The sequence below is a fragment of the Populus nigra genome, chromosome 5 (genome assembly GCF_951802175.1).
Source record: "Populus nigra chromosome 5, ddPopNigr1.1, whole genome shotgun sequence".
Taxonomy (NCBI): domain Eukaryota; kingdom Viridiplantae; phylum Streptophyta; class Magnoliopsida; order Malpighiales; family Salicaceae; genus Populus; species Populus nigra.
Genome location: NC_084856.1, coordinates 18147907 through 18169079, shown reverse-complemented (window position 1 = coordinate 18169079; position 21173 = coordinate 18147907). Strand labels below are relative to the sequence as shown.

General features: G+C 36.0%; 2 protein-coding genes across 5 annotated transcripts; both read right to left on the bottom strand.

Moving 5' to 3' along the window:
• Positions 1-1541: 1541 nt before the first annotated feature.
• LOC133695319 (protein ACTIVITY OF BC1 COMPLEX KINASE 8, chloroplastic-like) lies at positions 1542-11406 on the bottom strand. Of its 4 annotated transcripts, none has more exons than XM_062117250.1 (21): positions 10769-11406; positions 9810-9945; positions 9379-9545; positions 8912-9032; positions 8652-8752; positions 8444-8542; positions 7604-7714; positions 7425-7504; positions 7005-7074; positions 5845-5918; positions 5675-5744; positions 5473-5561; positions 4439-4563; positions 3855-3935; positions 3709-3769; positions 3542-3596; positions 3322-3420; positions 3108-3197; positions 2454-2513; positions 2233-2354; positions 1542-2013 (listed from the first exon to the last, which is right to left on the bottom strand). In XM_062117250.1, the coding sequence occupies exons 1-20, from the start codon at positions 11255-11257 to the stop codon at positions 2238-2240; spliced, it is 2295 nt and encodes a 764-aa protein (XP_061973234.1). In that variant the 5' UTR covers positions 11258-11406; the 3' UTR covers positions 1542-2013; positions 2233-2237. The 4 variants fall into 4 exon arrangements, with proteins under 4 accessions (XP_061973234.1, XP_061973235.1, XP_061973233.1 ...); XM_062117251.1 differs by having other exon boundaries at positions 1542-1943; XM_062117249.1 differs by having other exon boundaries at positions 1542-1931.
• Positions 11407-12935: 1529 nt separating this feature from the next.
• On the bottom strand, positions 12936-20110 carry LOC133695321 (somatic embryogenesis receptor kinase 1-like). The gene is made up of 11 exons (XM_062117253.1): positions 19606-20110; positions 18590-18722; positions 18422-18493; positions 17395-17538; positions 16489-16560; positions 16333-16404; positions 16131-16243; positions 15633-15764; positions 15213-15554; positions 14559-14953; positions 12936-13531 (listed from the first exon to the last, which is right to left on the bottom strand). The coding sequence occupies exons 1-11, from the start codon at positions 19697-19699 to the stop codon at positions 13217-13219; spliced, it is 1884 nt and encodes a 627-aa protein (XP_061973237.1). The 5' UTR covers positions 19700-20110; the 3' UTR covers positions 12936-13216.
• Positions 20111-21173: the final 1063 nt, after the last annotated feature.

Below are 21173 nucleotides of genomic sequence, written 5' to 3'. Positions count from 1 at the left end.
CGTTATCGTATATGAACCTAATGAATTAATCATATTATAACATAATCTCCTATTTGTAATATTGATATTATTTATTCTTTGAGTTGTGAAATACCCATCATTATATTTCAAATATACAGTATGTGTTCCCTAATAAAATATAAACTATCAAGAAGGTTTCTTGTCTATAATCTAAGCTGGTATATCCAACACTTCTCCGCATGGGCTTCCTTATTTTGATACTCATCTTGTAAATATCATCTATAATACCATGGATAACTTGATCTTTGCCATTACATTAATTTCTTAAGTTATTCTTTTAGGATGACATGTACATGCATGCATGCATACTAGTATACAGGTGAGATTGTTTGCATGCATGCATACTGTGATCTGGTATACTGAGATTGTTCTTAAGGATTTTAATTTTGAAGTGATTGGTAAAAGCTCTCGTCCCAACTGCGCTAAACACTAGCAATTATAAATGGTCACTTCTGCAGAATGAGAAGAACAGGAGCACATTAACCATTACAATGATACGTATGCAGCCTAAAAAGTGATAGATTCAGAAGTCTTACAAAGAGACATGAAATTTGTAAAGCTAACATAAACTCTCTTCAATTTCCAATACGCGAGTCCACATAACTCAGACCCTGTTGTGGAAATTTCCAACTGGATAAATCTTTAGATTCATACTTCACGAAAAAATAGATTGCATTATATTATATTACAGTATTATACACAGTATATGGACATACCACCTCGTGGAATTATGATGGAATGCTTAACTACGTACAAGCGTTTATAATATGTGGTTGCTGATGGTTCTATAGCAGAAGAACAGCATTATTAGTGATAAAATCCTAAGCTAATCTGAAGTGACCAGTTATGTGCTTAGATGCTTTAGAAGCCTGTGATACCAGAACACCTCAGAAGTTGATGCTTAACTAATGGACAAGCACTTACGGATGATAATCCAGGAGTGCAGAAGAAAATTTTTTACAAAATAATAATAATAATAATCCACGGTGTATTTTACTTCTTCCAAATTGGGATCCAGTCTACTCTACATCTCTTAGCAGAGCAGAGGCTAAGAAAATACAATTAGACTTTCGATATGGATCTTATCATTGTTCACCACGGATGATTTACAAGAGAACCTCCAAAGAAAATATGTGTTTGAAGCAAATATCATAGATGTTTCTACAAACCCATTTTGAAGTTTTGAACCTGGAATCAAGTTCAAAATTATAAGATCCTCTAGGATTCTCGTAAGTTTCAGCGTAAGCTGATTCAGCTGAATCTTTGAAACTCACTAGTAAGAGTTTCCAATACAGGCTAGTTCTGATGGCTTGCTTTGAAAAAAATATTAATACTCTAGACAAGAAATTGTCGACGCAACGTCTTCAGCAAAGAAATATAATTTGAGTTACTGCTACCACCAGGATATCTATCATTCTCTTAGCTATCACTCCTAGAGAAGATATCATTTAGAACAAGTTTAAGTGATAGCAGCCAGCTTCCCCAGCAACTCAAGTCATTGAGCACGGCCAGCATTCAAATTCGCATTCTTAAGGTCTTTGTCAGTCAGCTTTTATTGGCAATTTCTATCATAATAAGAATTAATTATCACGTTCCACCACCTACATTGAGTGTGATATTAAATTTCCAAGAATAACTGATTATATGTACATAGCTGGAGAACTACAGACACAGAGAGGTGAATGAAATTGAGATTAAGAACCATGTGCAACTGGTATTTGGTGTAATCTATATGTAGTCTCTTAGCTGAATAGACAATCTTCCTGTCCTCCGCTCAACTCTATTGCAGCTGAATGTTTGTGCGGAACATCATATACGAAAACACACAGCTCACTGCAGATAATCCCTTGCAAGTCACTTTGACCATCTCTGTTTTATGGTAATTCCACATGGTGTTCGATGCTTTATTCCTGAACAGTTTGCTCAAAAAAGCAGATTTCACTTGTTAAAGCACTTGGGTAAGTACCATAACGATCTGTTCAGGCTGTTTCACTAGAAAATGACAAGAGAGGAGGGATGGATGAAGGACGCAATTGAATTGATGAAAAAAAGGTCTTAATTGAAGAAGAAAGAAAATCACTCAGCAACCCATGTTTCGTTTTTATGCAAGTCCTTCTCTATGTCATCTGATCTAGTCTCGCTCATTGTACAATTTTGTATCAAAGTAAGAACACCTAGAGAAAGATGCACAATACAAGAAAGTATACTTACTTAGGTTAAGCAGTTCCTGTTATCAACCTTTCCTGTTGATCTAAACTTTTCACCTTTATAATGCCAAAGAGAACTTGGAAACTGAAAAATGCACAAAGGATGGATGCTGCAGTGGCTGGTACCTAGGAAAGATGACACATTTAAACAAATGATTATTCAAGATCAAGAAGAAAGATGCAAAATAATGCCATAGCAAACACAAATTACTGCTTATGGCTTACTCGAATGGAGTTGAGAAATAAAATCGTTGCAAGGTTAATTAGACTTCCAGCAGCTACAGCCTGTTGATTGGTTAAAAAGGATGTTACCAACAATTACATATTCAGATCCAGACACATCGCAACATATTACGTAAAATATTTATGTTTCAGTATCAACTCCATAAAATATTTATTTTTCTGTAAAACTAATAAAAAAAATAAATACAAGCATGGTTCTTGTGTTTCAACTTAACCAATGAAGTGGCAGGCAAGCCAACTATAATTCTAGACAAGCTAAAATGCCATAAATGCACGAGTTCACTGATTTAATTTTCTTTGCTATACATGCAAATTCAGTATTTTTTAAATGCAGAAACAGCATTGATGGTGAAAATGTTAAAGATAACAATCTTGTTCAAGCTTCTTGACAAAAAATCACAACCAAGGTAAATTCCTCTATCACTATTTATACAAGTTCTTGGCATGAATGGAAACATGTGTCATGTCCTGAAGCAACTAACATGCAAATTTTCAACAGAAGCATAGTTCAAATATGTTAAGCATTCAGTGATAAATGAGGAAATATTAACATTGCGTTCAATGAAACCTAAATGAAAGATAAACAAGAATTCGATGAGCATGATTTCCCCAAAGTCATAAGACAGATTAACTCACACTCCCTACTGTCTTCTGAACAGCTGCAACACGCTGGAATGCCCTCTCAGCCTCCAGAGTTCGAACTCGAAGCTTCAAATCACCTTGCTCCTGCAATGTAGGGTTGATTGCTAAGTAACAAGTATGGATAAGTGGAATCCACAGGCTTGCTATGAAGGAGTAGAATCATTAAAATACTCAAATTCAAAAAACACAAGGGACTCCTGAATCCTACCAATCGTTGGATAGTTTCAGCAAGCTTTTGAACTCTATCAGCCTGTCTAAATAAGTTGTGGAATGCACGAGACTGCCTGTCCCACCTCTTTCTGAAGTCCTGAAACATTTACTGGATTGGTTATGAAAATAAGACCACATATTATGTTCAATGCACAGGGTTAGACTGCAGCAAGATGGTCCTACTTCAAGAGAACTAAACAGAAAAATAAAATCTCTACCTTCAAGAGAACTTCAACTCCAGCTTCACGAAATCTTAGCAGCTCGAGTGCATAGCTGAAAGATAACGCATGCAGGATATGTTAGGCATATAATTTACATACCCGACCTAATTTTAGAAATCTCCTAAGAACATTTAGAAAATTGCAGCAGTAGCTGCATCACTCACGGTTTGGCAATCTCAGTAATATCAAACCGAGGGTCAAGGCCTTTCCCAATGCCATCCAATACTGCAGAGAAAATAATTTCTTGTCTACTGTTAATGTTGGGCATAGCATTGCATAACAATGATCCCACCAAATTACAGTACTTCACCTGAAAATGCTCTCACAACAAATGTGAAAGTGGCAGGAAAACGGAAAGGTTGATCTGCTGCAATGGATAATAAATCTTCCCCTGTTAAGAGAGTGTAGCATTATGAGCTGCAGTTTTCTAAATGTTCGTGGAAATGAGTTGAAAGCTACGAAGTGCAATATCTTATCCAAACTAGATAATTTGCACAATCAATTGGACAACGAAGTTCAATGGAAGAGCAGGTGTATCCTCTACTAAGACTTGAATTTAAGTATCCCAGATTGAGAAACAATTTCAACTCATCTAAACCTCTATCCAAAACTAGTTGGGGATCCATATCCTAAGATTGAGAACAAAGAAAGGAAATTAAAACAAAGAAAACTTGAATGATAAGTGTTAAACTAATAGACACCTATTAATTGTATGTATATATTAACAACAGTTGCTTTTGTGCAGATGCCAACAGAAAGTGAGAAGCTCTCACCACCTTCCTATTTGGAAATATATTTTACTAATATTAGATACCAATATATGTAATGGGCATTTCCATGACTTCAGTCAAAGAATTTGGAAACTCAAATATAGAACAACACTATAGAAATTACCTATTGCAGCCAGACGTTGCTTCCTTTTCTCCATCTTTTCCTCCTTGGTCAATTGTTTTTTAAATCCAAGTTCTGTTGTTGCCATTTCTCTCTCTCTTCTTTGAGCAGCAAGACGCTCTTCAAAACTGCCAAACTTTGATATTAGAATTTTTTGTTTAGAGGTTGAACAAAGCAACATCAATACATCACTTATTAGATTATCCTAAGGTAGTTTCAACTTTCCCACTTTGCTTCACTGTGAAACCTATCGAAGTGTCAGTAAATTGACAGGCTTTTTGGCATCACAGTATATGCGATTCAAAATGAATGCCCAGCTTCTCTTCTTGGTCTCTTGTAATGACTGTCCCCAGTTCCACTTCATCAGGGAATGCCACAATCTTAAGAACCTCCCTCTCAATTTTTCAATTCAATATCCACCTTGGGACCTTGAAACAAGGGCATGATGGAAAAGTTATGCCTTCTTCCACCAAATGAGGCAATCATCTGTCATTTACACTTGATCTCTGATATTTCTCATACCAGCTGAGCAGCTAAACCTTAATAACAGTAAAGACAGGAGCAATACTTCAGTCAAGATCCTCTCTCCTTGTTCAATCTGGGCTAGAGACTCAACCCTTAATCTATCTAAGCCATCAGCCTAGGTTCCTTCTGTTGATCAGCCGAGCCTCTAACCTATCCTTGAACTTCCCACCTTGGAAGATTTTGTAAATTCGTTGGAGTTGAATTATTATTCATTATTATAGGAATAGAATGGCACAGACAACTTTGAGCAGAATTTTCTTCCTATCAAGAAAAACTTTTAGATGATCCCTATGTGTTCTAATTTAGCATCCGAAAGTGTCTACAATTACCAATAGCCTTATCCTCCCTCATAATATATATTTTTGTCTTTGAGATTGTTCCAAATGCTACCCAAATCAGCAGATGAGGAATTAGTCAAAACTACCCAATTTCGTATTTTGAATAAACAATAAAGATAGTGATAACAATAAATGAAAGATAACCCAACCAGTTATCCTTTTCTTTCAAAGCACCTGTTGAGGAAGAATTGTGCAGTTCGTCTGACAGCTGTCATGTCTCCAGTAGGCACAAGGACACCCATTTGTACCATTGCCTCAAGGACCTGCACTAGCATAGAAATCCATCAGACCATGTGAACTGTGGCATGCTAAGTTTGTCAAATAAGAAAAGGGAAACCTGGCCCCATGGACCACCATACTTAAGACACACAATCACCTTATCTGGATCCTTTTCATAAACTCCGTAGAATGTTTCCAGCAACCCTTCTCGAATGTTTGGACTGATACTGCAATATGCAAAGGCAAAGGACAGTCATCATTTGAAACTCGATAATGGACTTGGTTGGTATACTAATTGAAGGTAGCCAGAAGAGGACCAAACAGTACCTTCCCATCATTCCAAAATCATAAAAGATCAACCTTCCCCCATTGACATCATCAACAGCAATATTTCCTGGATGCTGCAGAGAAATAAATGAGATCTAGTCACATACTCAACGAACTTCAGATGCCTTTAAGGAATCATGAAATAGAAGGATCACATATCCCTCATCTTTAAAATGAGAAATAATCATTAAACAATTTTAGGAAGGCTTTGAGGACTCTGACTATCAACACATGTCAAAGCTGTTAGATTGTATCCAAACTTTCCTTTATTGTTCAAAAGGACAACTTCTTTTTCTATTTGATTGGACAAGAAATTTATTGGCACAGCCACCAAGGAATGTAGCTTCAACGTTTTTGGGATGCACGTGTCAAATACAGTGACTACATCTGCTTTTGGTCTAATTTACCTCTCTCTTCTATGAGGTTTCAGATGAAGTTCAACGAACTCTCCATGTCCCACTTTCTCTGTGATGAGTGTGAAATCAATTTCTAATTCTAGATGTCTCTGACATCCCTCCATATTTCAAATGCAGAATCGTCTTCACAAGCAAGCACTAAATTAAAATCATATCTGTTTCATGATTCAACTCAAGACACTATCCATATTCATGCAACATCATTTTAAAAATTAATGATGCTATTATTTTGAATTAAGGGAAACAAAAGCATGTCAAAGAAACTCTAAATCCTATCAGCATCAAGGTAACCTATGATACACTGCAGTCAGAAAGTTAAAAACCCCTCTTCAGATGACTATCTAGCATCACCTGCTGAAATTTTGAAACAACAATAAATAAGACTTTTAAGAACATTTTCTCATGAAAATTGAGATTTCAGGTCAATGCATGTCGATTACACCTCAAGATGCAAGGCATATGGTTAATCAAGCTTTTCATCCAAGGAATCTAAAAACCTTGCACCTTCAGCATCTCCAGCAGAATTTTCTAGATCTCTGTTTTTTTTTTTCTTTTTTTACTTAGGAGGTAAGCCTTTCAATAAAGACCTTGCGTGCCCTTGAAATAATTTGTGTTTATCCTCATATGAAAGTACAGTAAGCTCAGAATTCAGGTTCACTTTCTCAAATAATTTTGTCATACTGAGAATCCTAAATAGCAAATATTTCAATTACCAATAAAAACTGAAAATGGCAGTAAACTCACAGGGTCGGCATGGAAGAATCCATGAGATAGAATTTGTTCCAAATAAGATTCAACCGCATATCGACCCAATCTGCAAAGCATGATAAAGATGAAGATTTTTAGCTGACAATAAAGTAATTTTTTTACTATACTAAATCACACAAGTACAAGCACTGAAAGGACAAGAGTTAAAGGTACAATGTTAATATGATTTCACCAAGCTAAGGCCTGTTTAGGAGTGTGGTTGCAGCTGCTTTTCAAAGTGTTTTTCATGCCGAAATGTATCAAAATGATGTGTTTTCATTTTTTCAAAATTATTGTTGAAATCAGCGCATCAAAACGATCCAAAACATACCCAAAAAAATTAATTTTTAGCAAAAAAACAAATTGAATTTTTTGGAAACGCGAGTCACTCCCTTAATAGCAGGAGATTATCTTAACCTTTTGCGATCAACACCCAATTGATCTAAAGCTTGAATTTTGTTTATTTTGATCCCTGGGACATACTCCATTGTCAGAATCTACATTCAGATGAATAAATAAAGGAGCACGAGGTTACAAATAACTTTAGAAATAGTGTTTTATAAGAAAAAAATAGTGCTCAAGTTCATAATTAGAACCTGTGGAGTGGTGTATTCCCAATTTATTGTTGGGACTTTTACATATTCCATCTTCTTGAAATTACTTGCAAACAGTTCTGCATTAGCAGCTTCCTTAGTATAATCAATCTCCTGAAAATGTCAAATACTATTAGCCGTTGCAATCAGAAAACTGAACTGTAATGCAGCTCCATAATAAATTATGTTAATGACCCCTGGACACAAGACCTGCAAGTTAAACCATAATTAAATTTAAAAACTTAAATTTACAATTTTATTGAATTTCTTTGAAGTAGAGAAAATTAATCTAAAAAGGCATTACTAGTCATTTTGTACTTGGTTGCATGCTGTTAGAGCTCATTTATATGGTTAAATCATAGGCTGCATGTATTTGATCACTCATTTCTTGAGGTCTTCCCTTTTATCTCCCTACTCGTCCATGTCACTTACCCTGACTTTAAGTAGACTAAAGACTGAAAATCTTGTTTCTTGAAGCATGACCATCCTAATGTTCATTTAATTTGCAACTCTATCCCAGGCATGTGTTTGATTGCAACAACCACCAACATTAAATGAGGGGCTTCCCTTCTGTCCTCCTACTCATCTATGTCCCACATCCTGATTTCAATTTGACTAAGATGGTGAGAATGTTGTTTCAAGAAGCATGACCATCCTAGTGCTTAATTCATTTCAAATTTATCAAAAACCTCAATGCTTAACTTACAACACCAACTTAAGGAAAAAACATTAATTATTGCAAACAGAAAAACTTTGACTTGGGAAATCGGAGTAAAAGAATAGATGCCACTTGTTTTTTTCTGAGCAATAAGGAAGATGAGGCCATAAAGGGAACACTGCTACCTGATACAAGACACTTGCACATTCATCATATATTGCAACCCAGTCCCTCTTTGCACCATCTGACTTTGGGTCAATCTTTTGAAGATATTCAGCTATTACCTGGAAACAATCAGCAACTAGGCGATGCTTCATATATCTCAGACTTTTAAACCCTCATGACCCCACCAAAAGTGATGCAAGGAATTTCTAAAGTATAAAGGAAACTAACCCTCAGGTTTTTTAGGTCAATATCAAAAAGATCCTTGAGACCAGGTCTTTGAACTTTAATCACAACTTCCTGTCCTTTCAATCTTGCACGGTGAACTTGACCTACATTAAGAAACAAGGGGGGAAAGGGAAGAACAAGAAAGAAATTGCAACATCAGATATTACTTTCTTATCATCAATTGCATCACAGAAAACAAACGTCAAACGGCAAATTGCAAAAGTTTCCCCATCAAAAAACAACCAAAATGAAATAACAATTACCAAGACTTGCGGCAGCTATGGGTTCGTAGTCAAATTGATCAAAGATATCATCCACTGGAGCTCCAAGCTCTTCCTCAACAATAGAAACAGCAGTCTCTGATGGAAATGGAGGAACTTGATCCTGAAAGAATACATCAATTTAGACCATCCCAAATAAATCATGAACTCCAAAAAAATGGCTATAGAAGAAAATTGAACCAACTGAAAAATACATACAATGAAAAGCCTTTTTTGTTAAGAAGGTTTTTGAAAGTGTGGTAACGGTTGTTTTTCAAAGTGTTTTTCGCTCAGAAATGCATCAAAATAATGTTTTTTTATTTTTTAAAATTCATTTTTGACATCAGCATACCAAAACGATCCAAAAACACTAAAAAATATTAATTTGAAGCAAAAATAAAATCAAATTTTGATGAAAAACAGGTTGAAACTCAATGTCAAACACCCAATATCGAAAGAAAAGTCTTGACCTGAAGCTCAGACAATTGATCAACATATTCTTGAGCAAGAATATCCACTCTTGTAGAGAACTGCTGACCAATTTTTATGAATGTTGGACCTAATCTTAATATGCTTTCCTTTAACCACTTGGCAAGGGCCTTCCTCCTTGCAACTTTTTTCTCCTCTGTCATTCCTCCTGCATATTTTCATTTGTATAATCAGACTGACCAGCAGAGGAAAAAAAGGGAAAACTTAGCAAGATAAATCTAGAGGCTGATCATCCTGATAAATTAACAATTTCCATAAAACTCATGGGTTATTGAGAGCTCCAGTCACACAAATCAGACCTGAAGTACAAATACAAGAGCAACAAAATGCAAAAACTACACGATGATGATTCAAAATTTAAATTATATTTTTTTACCACTCAACCAAAACCAATCAACTAGAAATTACTTACCTCGATAAGAGAATTTTTGGCTGTTCAGCCAAGCCTTGAAGATAAATGTTAAAACAAATCCCCATATTTCCAAAGTCCTTTGTATTGTTGAGTAGGTCTTGAATCTACTCCAACGCCCTCCAGGTGCAACAGAAACCTGCAAGACCATGAATTGTCATCCCAAACAAAAAGTGTTTCAGAACCCAGATTTCATGGGAAATGCAATTGTGCTCAGCCATGAGGTGGTAGCACGATGAAGCCTGAATTAAATAGGGGGATATACTATTGAGGTAATTCTATCTCCATGACCTCTGGTAAGACCATACAGGACTAGAAACTTGCAAAGACAACATATCCAGAAATGAAAAGCTTGCAATCTTGCTCAACTAAAGTTCCTCAGTCATTCTCCTATCACAAAGCCTCATGTCTTGCTTAACAACAAACCAGATCCCTTCCGTCAGAGTTGCTACTGGCTCAACTGTATTCTCCGATGCTTGAATTACCATCCTAAGAAAGATAATCTGCTGATAAACAGCCAAATGGTAGGGCACATTTCCTAAAATGGACATTAATCTCAAGTTCTCCAGGAATCCATTCATACTTGTGTCATGTTATATCTATGATACAAAGGGAAACTATGGACTAAGCGTACAAGTATTACTAACAAGTGACGATGCATGCAAGATTACTATTTATAAACCAAAATGATGGTATTCCCCCTTTTTTTCCTTTAGATTGAGAGATCATTGGTGCTTGCTCTTCCTTCCCTTAACCCTCTCAGCCCAGGTATGAGCCAAACTTTAATCAAGATTGCTTAGCACAAAACAAAGTAAGAAGTTAAACTAGTTAGTTAGCGATAATCAGTTCTTTCTTTAACTAAATTCAAATCAAGCACGTAAATTCTAAGACCCATTTATTTCCTATGAAACAAAACAATCAGGCAAAACTTCTTTAAATGATGAAAATAAAAGAAATAAAACCTCAACTTGTTGACCAGCACGCTTAAACCAAGCCTCTTCTTTCCCAATTTCCTCTATCCTCTTCTTCCTTCCATCCTCCTTCAACCCTTCCTTTTCCTCCTCCCCCACAATCTTCGCCGTCGCCGTGGCTGCCACACCATTTCCACTCGCATACTTCATCAAACTCCCATTACTACTACTCTCTCCCTCCTCCACACTCACAACTCTACCATTTACATACCTCTCCACTGATCCATTCACTCTTCCGTTCCCATTTCCATTCAGTTCTTTCAAAATTTCTCGCTCTCTCTCATCGATCACTGCAGTATCCTCACTCAAAGCTCGAACCACTGGAGTCCGAAGAGGAATATTGAATTTAAGTTTTTTACTAGAAACATTTAGTTTAGAAAGAGAGTGTCTAGAGAGAGGAAGTAGGTGGTGGTGATGTTTCCGAGTTCTGGATTGTGGAGAGATGAAAGTGAGCTCTGGTAGGGGTAAAGAAGAAGCCATTAATGGAGATTTTGATTTTATTATTTCAAATCAAAACCCCAATCTTCATTTATTTATTTTTATTCTTTTCTTGTATAGAGTGTGTTTGTGCTCAAGAGATTTGTGGTATGAGAATGAAGCAGAGAGGAGTTTGGACAAGGAGAAGAACAAGACAGGGATGGAGTGTGTTTTTAATAGGAAAAAACAAATTATTGCAATGGTACTCTTAATTTGAGAAACTACATATCAATCTCTCAACTCTTCATATAGTTCAATTGTATCCTAAAATTGAGAGACACTGTCCTAAAACGAAGTGCTATAATTAACAAAATCCGTTATTAGGGTTGATGTGTGTGTTTGAATTAGGAGCATTTTATTTAAGGTATGGTGATGGAAATATGATACCATATAGAAACAGCAACAACAACATGTGATAAAAAAATTAAATTTAATTAATTAGAACCAATTAATTATAAAATATTCTTATATGATTGCTAGTAGAATCGGAAAATATCAAGTGTAAATATATTAAATAGTGGAGTTTATGATTTTAGAGAGGAGTTTTCTGAATAATCCTGGACTTTGAAGACCTAATTGAAAGTATCTGAGTAGTTAGATGGCGGTTTTATAGGTTTCCATGAAATTAGGAAACCACGTAAGAGACAAAGAGGGAGGGAGGGAGGGAAAGGGGTGGAGGAGGGGAGGACACGTGGCAAGCAGGAAGATGAGAGTTGGGAGATAGCGCGGTTCTTATTGGGTGAGAGAGCCACAAAAGGATAATTTTGGCTTTGGAGGTGTTTTTTGGACTCGTTTTGGCCTACGTGTCTTTCGTTAAGGATTTTTTATTATTTTTATTTGACAAGAAATAATCTAGGTATTTTTATTATATTTTGCCCTTCTCTCTTTTCTTTTTTTTTTTTTTTTTGTGTGTTTTCCTTTTTCCTTCCAAAGAAAATGTCACCCTTTCACCATTTTGGGTGCAAGATGATCTGTTTTTTTTTTCTTTATTCTTTTTATTTATGGTATTCAACTTGGTTTGGTGAATGAAGCCAGCAGCAAAACGCTTATTGCCAGGTCTCTAGACACGAATGCTTGTAAGTTGTAACCATGATTTTGGGTTGGTTTTGAACAGTTCAAGGCAGCATTTGTTTTGCAGTAACACTGTATTTAAAATAAAAATATATATATTTATATCGAAATTTTTTCATTTTAATGTGCTGAAACTGCTGATAACTTCATAAGATGACCTAGTTAATTTAATTTTGTGTGTTTTAATTAAAAAATTAATTCAAAAAAAAACCAAACCCAGTTCAGCTTCAAAATTAGATAATTGGGTAACTACTAAATCGATCCATCAAACATTTATTGGCACTAGTCATCACCACAGCATTCGACTCCCATGAGTTCAGATGTTCTTTTAGGATGCGTTTCATAAAAATTTAATTTTTTTATTTAAAATTAATTTTTTTATATTTTTAAATTATATTTTCACATGCTAATATTAAAAATAATTTGATAAAAAATTTAAAAATATATATTTTAATATATTTTCAAACATAAAACACTTTCACACGCACATATATACTAGCAAATAGGTTTGAGTGCACAACTTTCAATGATTTAAAACACCACTCTGAAACTTTAGACGAATTGAAAATTTTCCTCGAAGAAAAGAAGAAAAAAGCATGTGGGGGGAGGGTTCGGAAATCATCATACCAACTTTTGCAATTGAACTATATTAATGTTACAAGAATAATAGAGCACAAGGCATTGGGTATATTCATAGTGCCCTGCAGTTTGCCTTGTAAGATCCAAAATGTAACCCAGAAAGATTCATATGCACAGATTTTTAATATATATTCCTAAGGGGGACTACATTGGGTTAACTTGAATATTAGAGACAAGATTGCAGAAGGGGGCATTGCAAAAACAAAAACAAAAGGTAAATCATGGATTTTCTTATTTGTTGAAATGGTATGGTCATCTTGGACCGGACAATTCTACAGCATGAAGGTTCTCAGTGGAGTCAAGGAGCCACTCAGAATTTTGACATGGAGCCAAATCAAGATCCTGGCGGACCACCTCTACCTTCTGCCACTCCTCCCATCTCTCTGCCAATCCATCACCTTCAAGCATTCTCACCACCTCGGACATCTTAGGCCGGTCCATTGGGGAGCTTTGGGTGCAGAGCAATGCTACTTGGATTAGTTGTTCTACCTCAGAGTCGACATAATTGTTCTGCAGGTCCGGATCAACCAGCATTTCCAATTTCCTCTCTTTTAGGAGTGCTTTAACCTGCAGAACTTGCAGAAGTTTTGATTAGTGAATGAACAAATGTGGCATAGACAAGTCCAGCAGTAAGAATGAGAAAAATATCAGAGAAGTGTATGACTAAACCCAGCTGCAAGCAGGAAGTTTACATCTGTGAAAAGATATGCACTGTCCATGCTGTGCCTAATTAGCCAACATAATTACTAAAGGCACGACCTTCCAGCAACTTATATAAAGAGTAAACAAAACTGAAATTATTTAATATCAAGATGAGCTGTAGTTGAAGCCCATCCGGATGTTACAAGAAAGTTAAATTCATTCTGTTCTCTCCTCATAAATATATGAACAAATCCCTCAGTAATCAGTATGATAGATCAGTTCAAGAGTACCAGCTGTCATTGGAGAGGAAAGAAGAGAGATTCAGAAATAAGAGGTATTCTAGGTTGACAGTTTTCATTAATCACAAATCACCATATGATGATATAGCAGCAACTACCTTTGAGTCAGCCATTTAATAGTAAAATTATACCCTAGATGCTATTTAAAGATGAATTCCATAGGATAACCAAAGATCCCTAGTATTTCAAGAATAGAATATTAAGGCCAGAACTATGATGCTTCTCCTAAGCCAAAGACAATAAAGAAATTAAGCTAAGAGATAAAAGGTGGTAAGGAACAAAATACCATTTCCTATCTATCGTCCCAATAAATCTCGGAAGGCTAAAATTCTTTTAGAAACACGTTGGAGTAACAAGGAATCAACGAAAACATGGAGTTAAAAAAAAGGGCATGGTTTGTATGGAAAAAGAGAAGTAAACAAGCAGAGAAAGTGAAGCAGGTTGAAACACGGATTCAACTGACCAGAGCCATGAGCGTTATGGAGTGCATCCCTGAACAAAACAATTCCAGATATACTATATATATATATATATATATATCCAGAGTAACACTGTTGAAGCAAGATTATAACATCACAAAATAAACTTTTGCATCTTAACACATAACAGAAGAATCTGGCGAATAACAAGCAGGAAGGCAGTGAGTTTATTACCCAATCAAGTAGCATAACATCATCATCATTGGCAAGCCTGGCAAGATCAAATGCGCGCTGTCCAGTGATAAGCTCTAAAAGCATGATCCCATAACCAAAAACATCAGTCTTCTCAGATGATTTTCCCGTGGAAAGATATTCAGGGGCTATATGTCCAATGGTTCCACGCACAGCAGTTGTGACATGGGTATCTTTGTAGTCCATAAGTTTAGCCAACCCAAAGTCACCAACAACTGCCTCAAACTCCTCATCCAATAATATATTTGCAGCTTTCACATCACGATGAATGATCTTTGGGTCACAGTGATCATGCAAATAAGAAAGACCCCTTGCAGACCCCAATGCAATTCTCTTCCTAGTTGCCCAATCAAGAGGGGCTTCTGATGGGGGGCGTTCTACAAGAATACATAAAAAAGGATCATGAGTACCAATTACTCACATAAAAGGTGTTCAAGTTAAAATTCCTATTTGATATAAATGAATTAGTGAGGTGATGGGAGCATGAAAGCAGCAGAAACTAGAATGAGCATTTAACTCCAGTATAAAAACCACAGATGAGACTAAACCAAAGTGGTTGGATGAGGTTTGTAGCATAAGGGTAGCAGACATGACCTCCATGACCTAAGAGCACGAGAAAGGACCAACAAGTAGTACCTCTTAGACAGGATGCAACACTTCCATTAGCCATGTATGGATAAACAAGCAGCCGTTCCGTTGGTGTCATGCAAAACCCACGCAACCGCAGGAGATTCCGATGCACAGCCATGCTGATCATTTCTACCTCTGTTTGGAACTGCAATTCCCCTCCAGGTGTCCGCTCCTCTTTCAGTCTTTTTACTGCCACCAATGTGCCATCAGCCAGGCGTCCCTTGTACACCTTACCAAATCCACCTCGGCCAAGAATGTTCTTGTTGCTAAAACTATCTGTTGCAACCAGTAGTTCTCGCAAAGAATACCTTTTGAGCTGTCCCAAATGGACTTCTGGATCTTCTTCAGCTGGAGAAACAACAGAGTTAAAAGAACATTCAAGGTCCAATCATTAAAACTAGTCTATTTTGAAGGTGAAACACAAACCAGGTACATCAAAAAAAAGCTCAATCGGTCTCCTTCGCCTCCAATATGCAAACCAAAAGGCTGGGGCTGCAAACAGTAAAGCAGCACCAGCAGCCACTCCGCCAGCAATTGCTCCAGTGGGGTTATTTTCTCCTGAAATGATAATTTAGTTCAGTCTCCTAATGCAAATTTGTTGGAACAAAACTAACTTCCAAAACAGTGATTTCAACAGTAATTTCCACCTTATGATGATATGAATACGCTTAAAAAGAAGGACTTCTTTTTGAGAATTTGGTAATTAAATAAGGCTATTAGTGCAACAAGTGGCAGCTGCAAAATTAAATAAAAACAAATCTTGAAATGCATGTGCAGTTATAGGAATGATTGTAGTGGACAGAATAAGTAAATCAAACACCAACTATGCCCTCGTAAGAAACAATATGAAGATCATCAAGCTGAAGATGAGAAAAGATGACAGTATGAAATAATTGTATTTTCAATATTAGTGCAGGAGATTACCAGGATAAGAATCAGTTGATGGTGGAATAAATGGAGGTGGTGGTGCAAATGGTGGAGATCCAGGGCAAGGCTTCCCCGTAACTGGGCCACAGAGGTCCAAGTTATTCACGAAGCTGTTAAAGGTGATTCCAATTAGCTAATGGTTCCATTTTGGACATCCAGAATTTCAGGTATAGAAAGTTCCAATTGTAAGATGGCAAACCTGATGGGAGTAAATAGTGAAAACGAGCCATTGTCTGGTACAGGTCCCGAGAGACGATTGTTTGACAAGTCTCTACAACCAAATTTGCAAAAAGTTCATATCACATCATTACAACCAAGACAGTACTGATGGCTGAAAAACAGAAGAAGCACTTACAAGACTTGAAGGGCAGTGATGTTTGTCAAGGACAAAGGTATGGAACCTGACAAGCTATTGTTGTTGAGTCGGCTATCCTTGCAGAGACATACCAAAAAAAATGATAAGTTTCCCCTCTACCACTTTAGCATGTATTATTAAAATCCTGCTGGAACCAACACGTGCCCACAAGCACTCAAGCGCACAAACAATAGAGAAGTTAGAAATTAATAAAATTAGGAAAGAAAAAGGAATGGCTCAGCACTTAAGTTCTACTCCATTCAAGCAGAAAATAGAATCATGAAATCACCTCAAGGACAACTTGAGAACTACACCAGTCAAGAAGTCCTTTTGCAATTACTTACATGCTAGCTTGCAGCAAATGAAGCACACAAAGTTCCCTTGTTAAAAATTAATAAATGGAATGTCATGCTACTTTCCTTAAACATAAACAACCTTCAATTAACTTTTCATGATTGTAAGGGAGAGTGCTCCAGTATCAAGGATAATTTAGTTCAATCTGCAGAACAGTCTCAAAATGGAAGGCAACATGATACTATTTGAGTTTACACTGCTGCTTTTACATTGACTTCCTCATATCAAGCAGAAAAAGAAAATAAAAGGAAAATGAAAGGAAAGGAAATTGAATGTAATGAAAAAAACAAACAGAGAAAGAAAGTAGTTATGAATTCCTTGGTGCTAAGCAATATCGGACCCTTGTACTATTGTTCATGGATAAAATGCTGCATAGCAAGGCAATTATGATGCTAGCCGTTCCTTGAAAAATTAAGCTTTGTGGCTCAAAAAAACGAGCTTTGTGCTAAGCAGTCTTTTCCAACAAACAGAGTAAATGAAGTTCTAATAAGCAGCAATGAATCCCAAAGAGCAAAAATTATAGAAGGCAAGGAAAAGGATGTTTATTCATACAGAAAGCGAAGTTTCGTCAGTTTGCCCAATGCGTCTGGAATAGGACCACTGAAACTGTTCAGGTAAAGATCCAAGCTCACCAAGTTTGTCAGATTCCCAAGATCACTAGGAATTGGTCCACTTATGTTGTTACCATAGAGTTCTCTGCATGTTAAAAATGAATCATAAGACATTAAAACTTTAAAGAAAACATTTATGATGGTAAAACACTACAAACTAATAACATAGTTCAATAAAAGAGTACCACTAAGAGCATGTGCCCACATGCAACAATAATAAAAAGAAACTACTGTGTGCTCATCTCTGTTGTATTGAACTTGTATCCCTTTAATGTTGTTATTAATATAGCAATCATTCAAATTTTGATTCTAAATGCTGTGCATTGTGATGACCTCCAAATTTAAACAAAACACAGAAAAGAACATTAAATAATGGGCGATCATTATGCTCTGAGTGAACTAGTTGATTCATTGCATTCACAAAATCCATTTCTCCTATAAAACAATAGCAAACTTAATTGGGAACTCACCCAGTCATTAATCCAATTAAACACTACAGATTTGTTGTGTGATAACTCAGTAGCATGTTAAAATAATTAGCTAAAATAACTTCACAAGAAAGAAGTACTTGTGTATAGTATATACAATATAAAAAACTTCCACTCAACAAATTTTAATCAGGAAGGTTAACTAAGTTTCCTAAGACTTCAATCTCTATTTATCCATGTTCAAGCTGCCCTCCCCTCTTTTGAGAACAGGAAAGAAAAGTAATAATTGATATGACAGCAACTGGATATTGTCAGGCATCACCAATAAATGCATGCCTACAATTCACGTAAAAGAATCCTTTTCTTGAGAGAAGGATGATTGGAGAGGTAGCGAACATTGAACATAAAAATTGTCAATCAAGAATGCACAACAAAAATGCAGTTCAGTGTTAATAGAAGCATAGAGAGGAGTAGCAGTTAGCCACAAAAAAATACACGCAAACAGAGTGCTTCTAATAAACATTCTTCATGATGACTTACAGGTACTGTAAATTCTTAAGCTGGCCAACCTGTGGGACCAATTGACCAGATAAGGCTGCATTGCCAAGGTCACTGTAGGAGACAAGAAATGGTGTTTTTAGCATATAGAAGATCATAAAACAAGCATGGTTTACTTAACAAAGTGATTGATTAAATAAGGTTGCTTACACTCTAATAACACTATTGTCATTGTTGCATGTAACATGAAACCATGTACAGGGGTTGACAAGGGTAGGATCCCAGCTCTGCAGGACATTGTTTGGATCTTGTAAATTTACCCGTAGATTACGCAACGCATCACCTGCTTCAACCGCAATATTGAGACGAGAAGGTCAATCAAAGGAAGAAAAAGCCAAGAAAATAAAGCAGATTTCCAAAGCTTGGAGGTAAAGTTACTCAACTTCGCATCAGCACTAGATTTTACCATCTCTGATACTCTCTAACAAGCATTAAATGACCCGTTACACCTGACTCTGTCCTATAAGTTTGGGAAGATGTGCTCTTTCAACCAGCTTAATGACATGAGAAAAGGATTGCTTTCAAAGATATGAATTACAAGCCAAATCTTGTATTTGTGTTGTCTAATCTTAATGTCTCAATCAAATCTCCGTATGCTATAAGCCCATCTCCCGCTGCATTGAAACCCCCCTTTCTTATCTAAGTCAAAGCAAAAGAACCTAGCATAGCACTTTGAAGCAAACAAAAATTGAACTCAGGCAAGAACTAATTGAAATTTTAAAACATTCAGCCCACAAAAAGAAAATGAGCTACCACATCCTTCTCGTGCAATAACTTAACATCAAAAAATGACAGTAATTAACACTCTCTTTGATCTGATAGGAAAATGACACCTTAATTTAATAAGACACTACCATAACAAGTTCTGAGAGTCAAATTTATTATATAGAGCCTGTCATTATCTAATACAAGAAAGTTTCTTAATTGCACATCCTATCAATAAAACACCTTAAAAATAACTCACCAGACCAATCCAGCTCCATAAACACAACAATAAAGCATTAATTCCATCCATCACTGTTCAAAATAACTCTATAAAGCCAGCATTCAATAACACAACAACTTAACAAACAAAATCCATAATTCCACAGACTTACAAAGGGCCACAACAATCTATTGATAAGTAACAAATAAAATATTCAAGAAAATAAGAAACCAGCAGGAACCTTCCATATTGGCAGAGATCCTTGAAAGAGGGAGTATGAATACCACCAGGATCATCCACAGAGTAATCACAGAAACCCCAGTTTCTCTCTCCATTAAAATTGACAAAATGAACACTGACACAAACCCAAAGCCCAAACCTTAGCACCTCATTTTAAAAACACATAAAGAAGTAAAATTTCACACTCATAACCCTCCACTACCCACCCAAAAGACCATCATTAAGGAAGACTAACAAAAGGGTAGTTTTCAAAAGTAAGTCTAGTAGCCTTCATGTCAAAAAAGTGGTTTACATTAAGTAGGGAGGTTTTTCTTTTGTTAATGTGATGAAAGAAGATCCTTGAAAATCTTCTTTTCAAATAAATGCTTCAACTTTACTGTACTTTTTGGCCAGAGAAAATGGATTTGTATTGGGGTATTTTTTTTATTTTTTATTTTTTTTTGTCAAGCTTTTTACGGAGGGGGAGAGAGAAGGTGGCGTGCAGTGGTGCAGCGACAGCTTGGGCCCCAGTCAAAGCATGCAAATGGCAAGGAGGAAGTGCAAAAGGTAAAAGAGTAAAGTATTATTTAATTCCCTATGTTTTTTTCGCTAATTACTTTATTCTAAGGGATCCAATATTGAATCTCTCTAATCTTATATTATATGTGTTTGTGACTTGGTTTTATTTCACTATTTTTTTTCTTAAAATGTCCTTCATTTTTATCAAATTTTCCAATCCCACCCACTACAAACAAGCCATTTACATTTAGAAAAGGGTAGCTCGGAGATTTTAAGAAGAAGACAGTAAACTGCAGTTCCCTCGGAGGGACTAATATATAGTTTTTATGACAACACAAGCCGTCTTACAAAATCATAAGAAATAGAGGGACCAGCCTATAATTTACTCTGAAGCGAACTACGTTTGAGAGTCAAAGGAAAAGGAAGGTGGGGTACATGGTGCCACCTCGGATTCAGTCAAACAAACTTTCATGACACTCTTGATCGAAACAATCAATTATTACCACTATATGATACTACTAGCTTTCTTCTCATCATACTTTGCGGGGTTGGATAAAAACAAATTGAATGTAAGAACATGATATCTCGGCCATATGATATAAAATTGAATGAAAGTTAATGTCCCAACACTTTATAAAATTAAATCATGCAAAATTTATTTTTATGTATATTAATTTATTAAATTTCTATTCTATTCATGGCCTCCACTTCATTTAATCTTCTTTTTATTTTATTTTACTATATAATAAAAAGTCATTTCAAAATATAAAAAAAAAAAGCTCATGGCCTGAGTGACCAGGCGCGTGGGCCCGAGGTAGGCTCCCTCAATTAGGCCAGATATTTTTTTCTTATTTAGGGGCCAGACAACAAGTTGTCCAACTTTTATTTTAAAAAATAATAACAAAATAAGTATTAAACAATGCTTTCTCTGTCGGGCTATATTTTAGATTTTAACCATCACAATGATGATTGAAATAACAAGGAAGGGGTTTTTTGAATTACAAATTCATTTTCTAACTCATTTTCACCCGAAAACACCTATTAAATACTATAAAAACCTTCACAAACCAT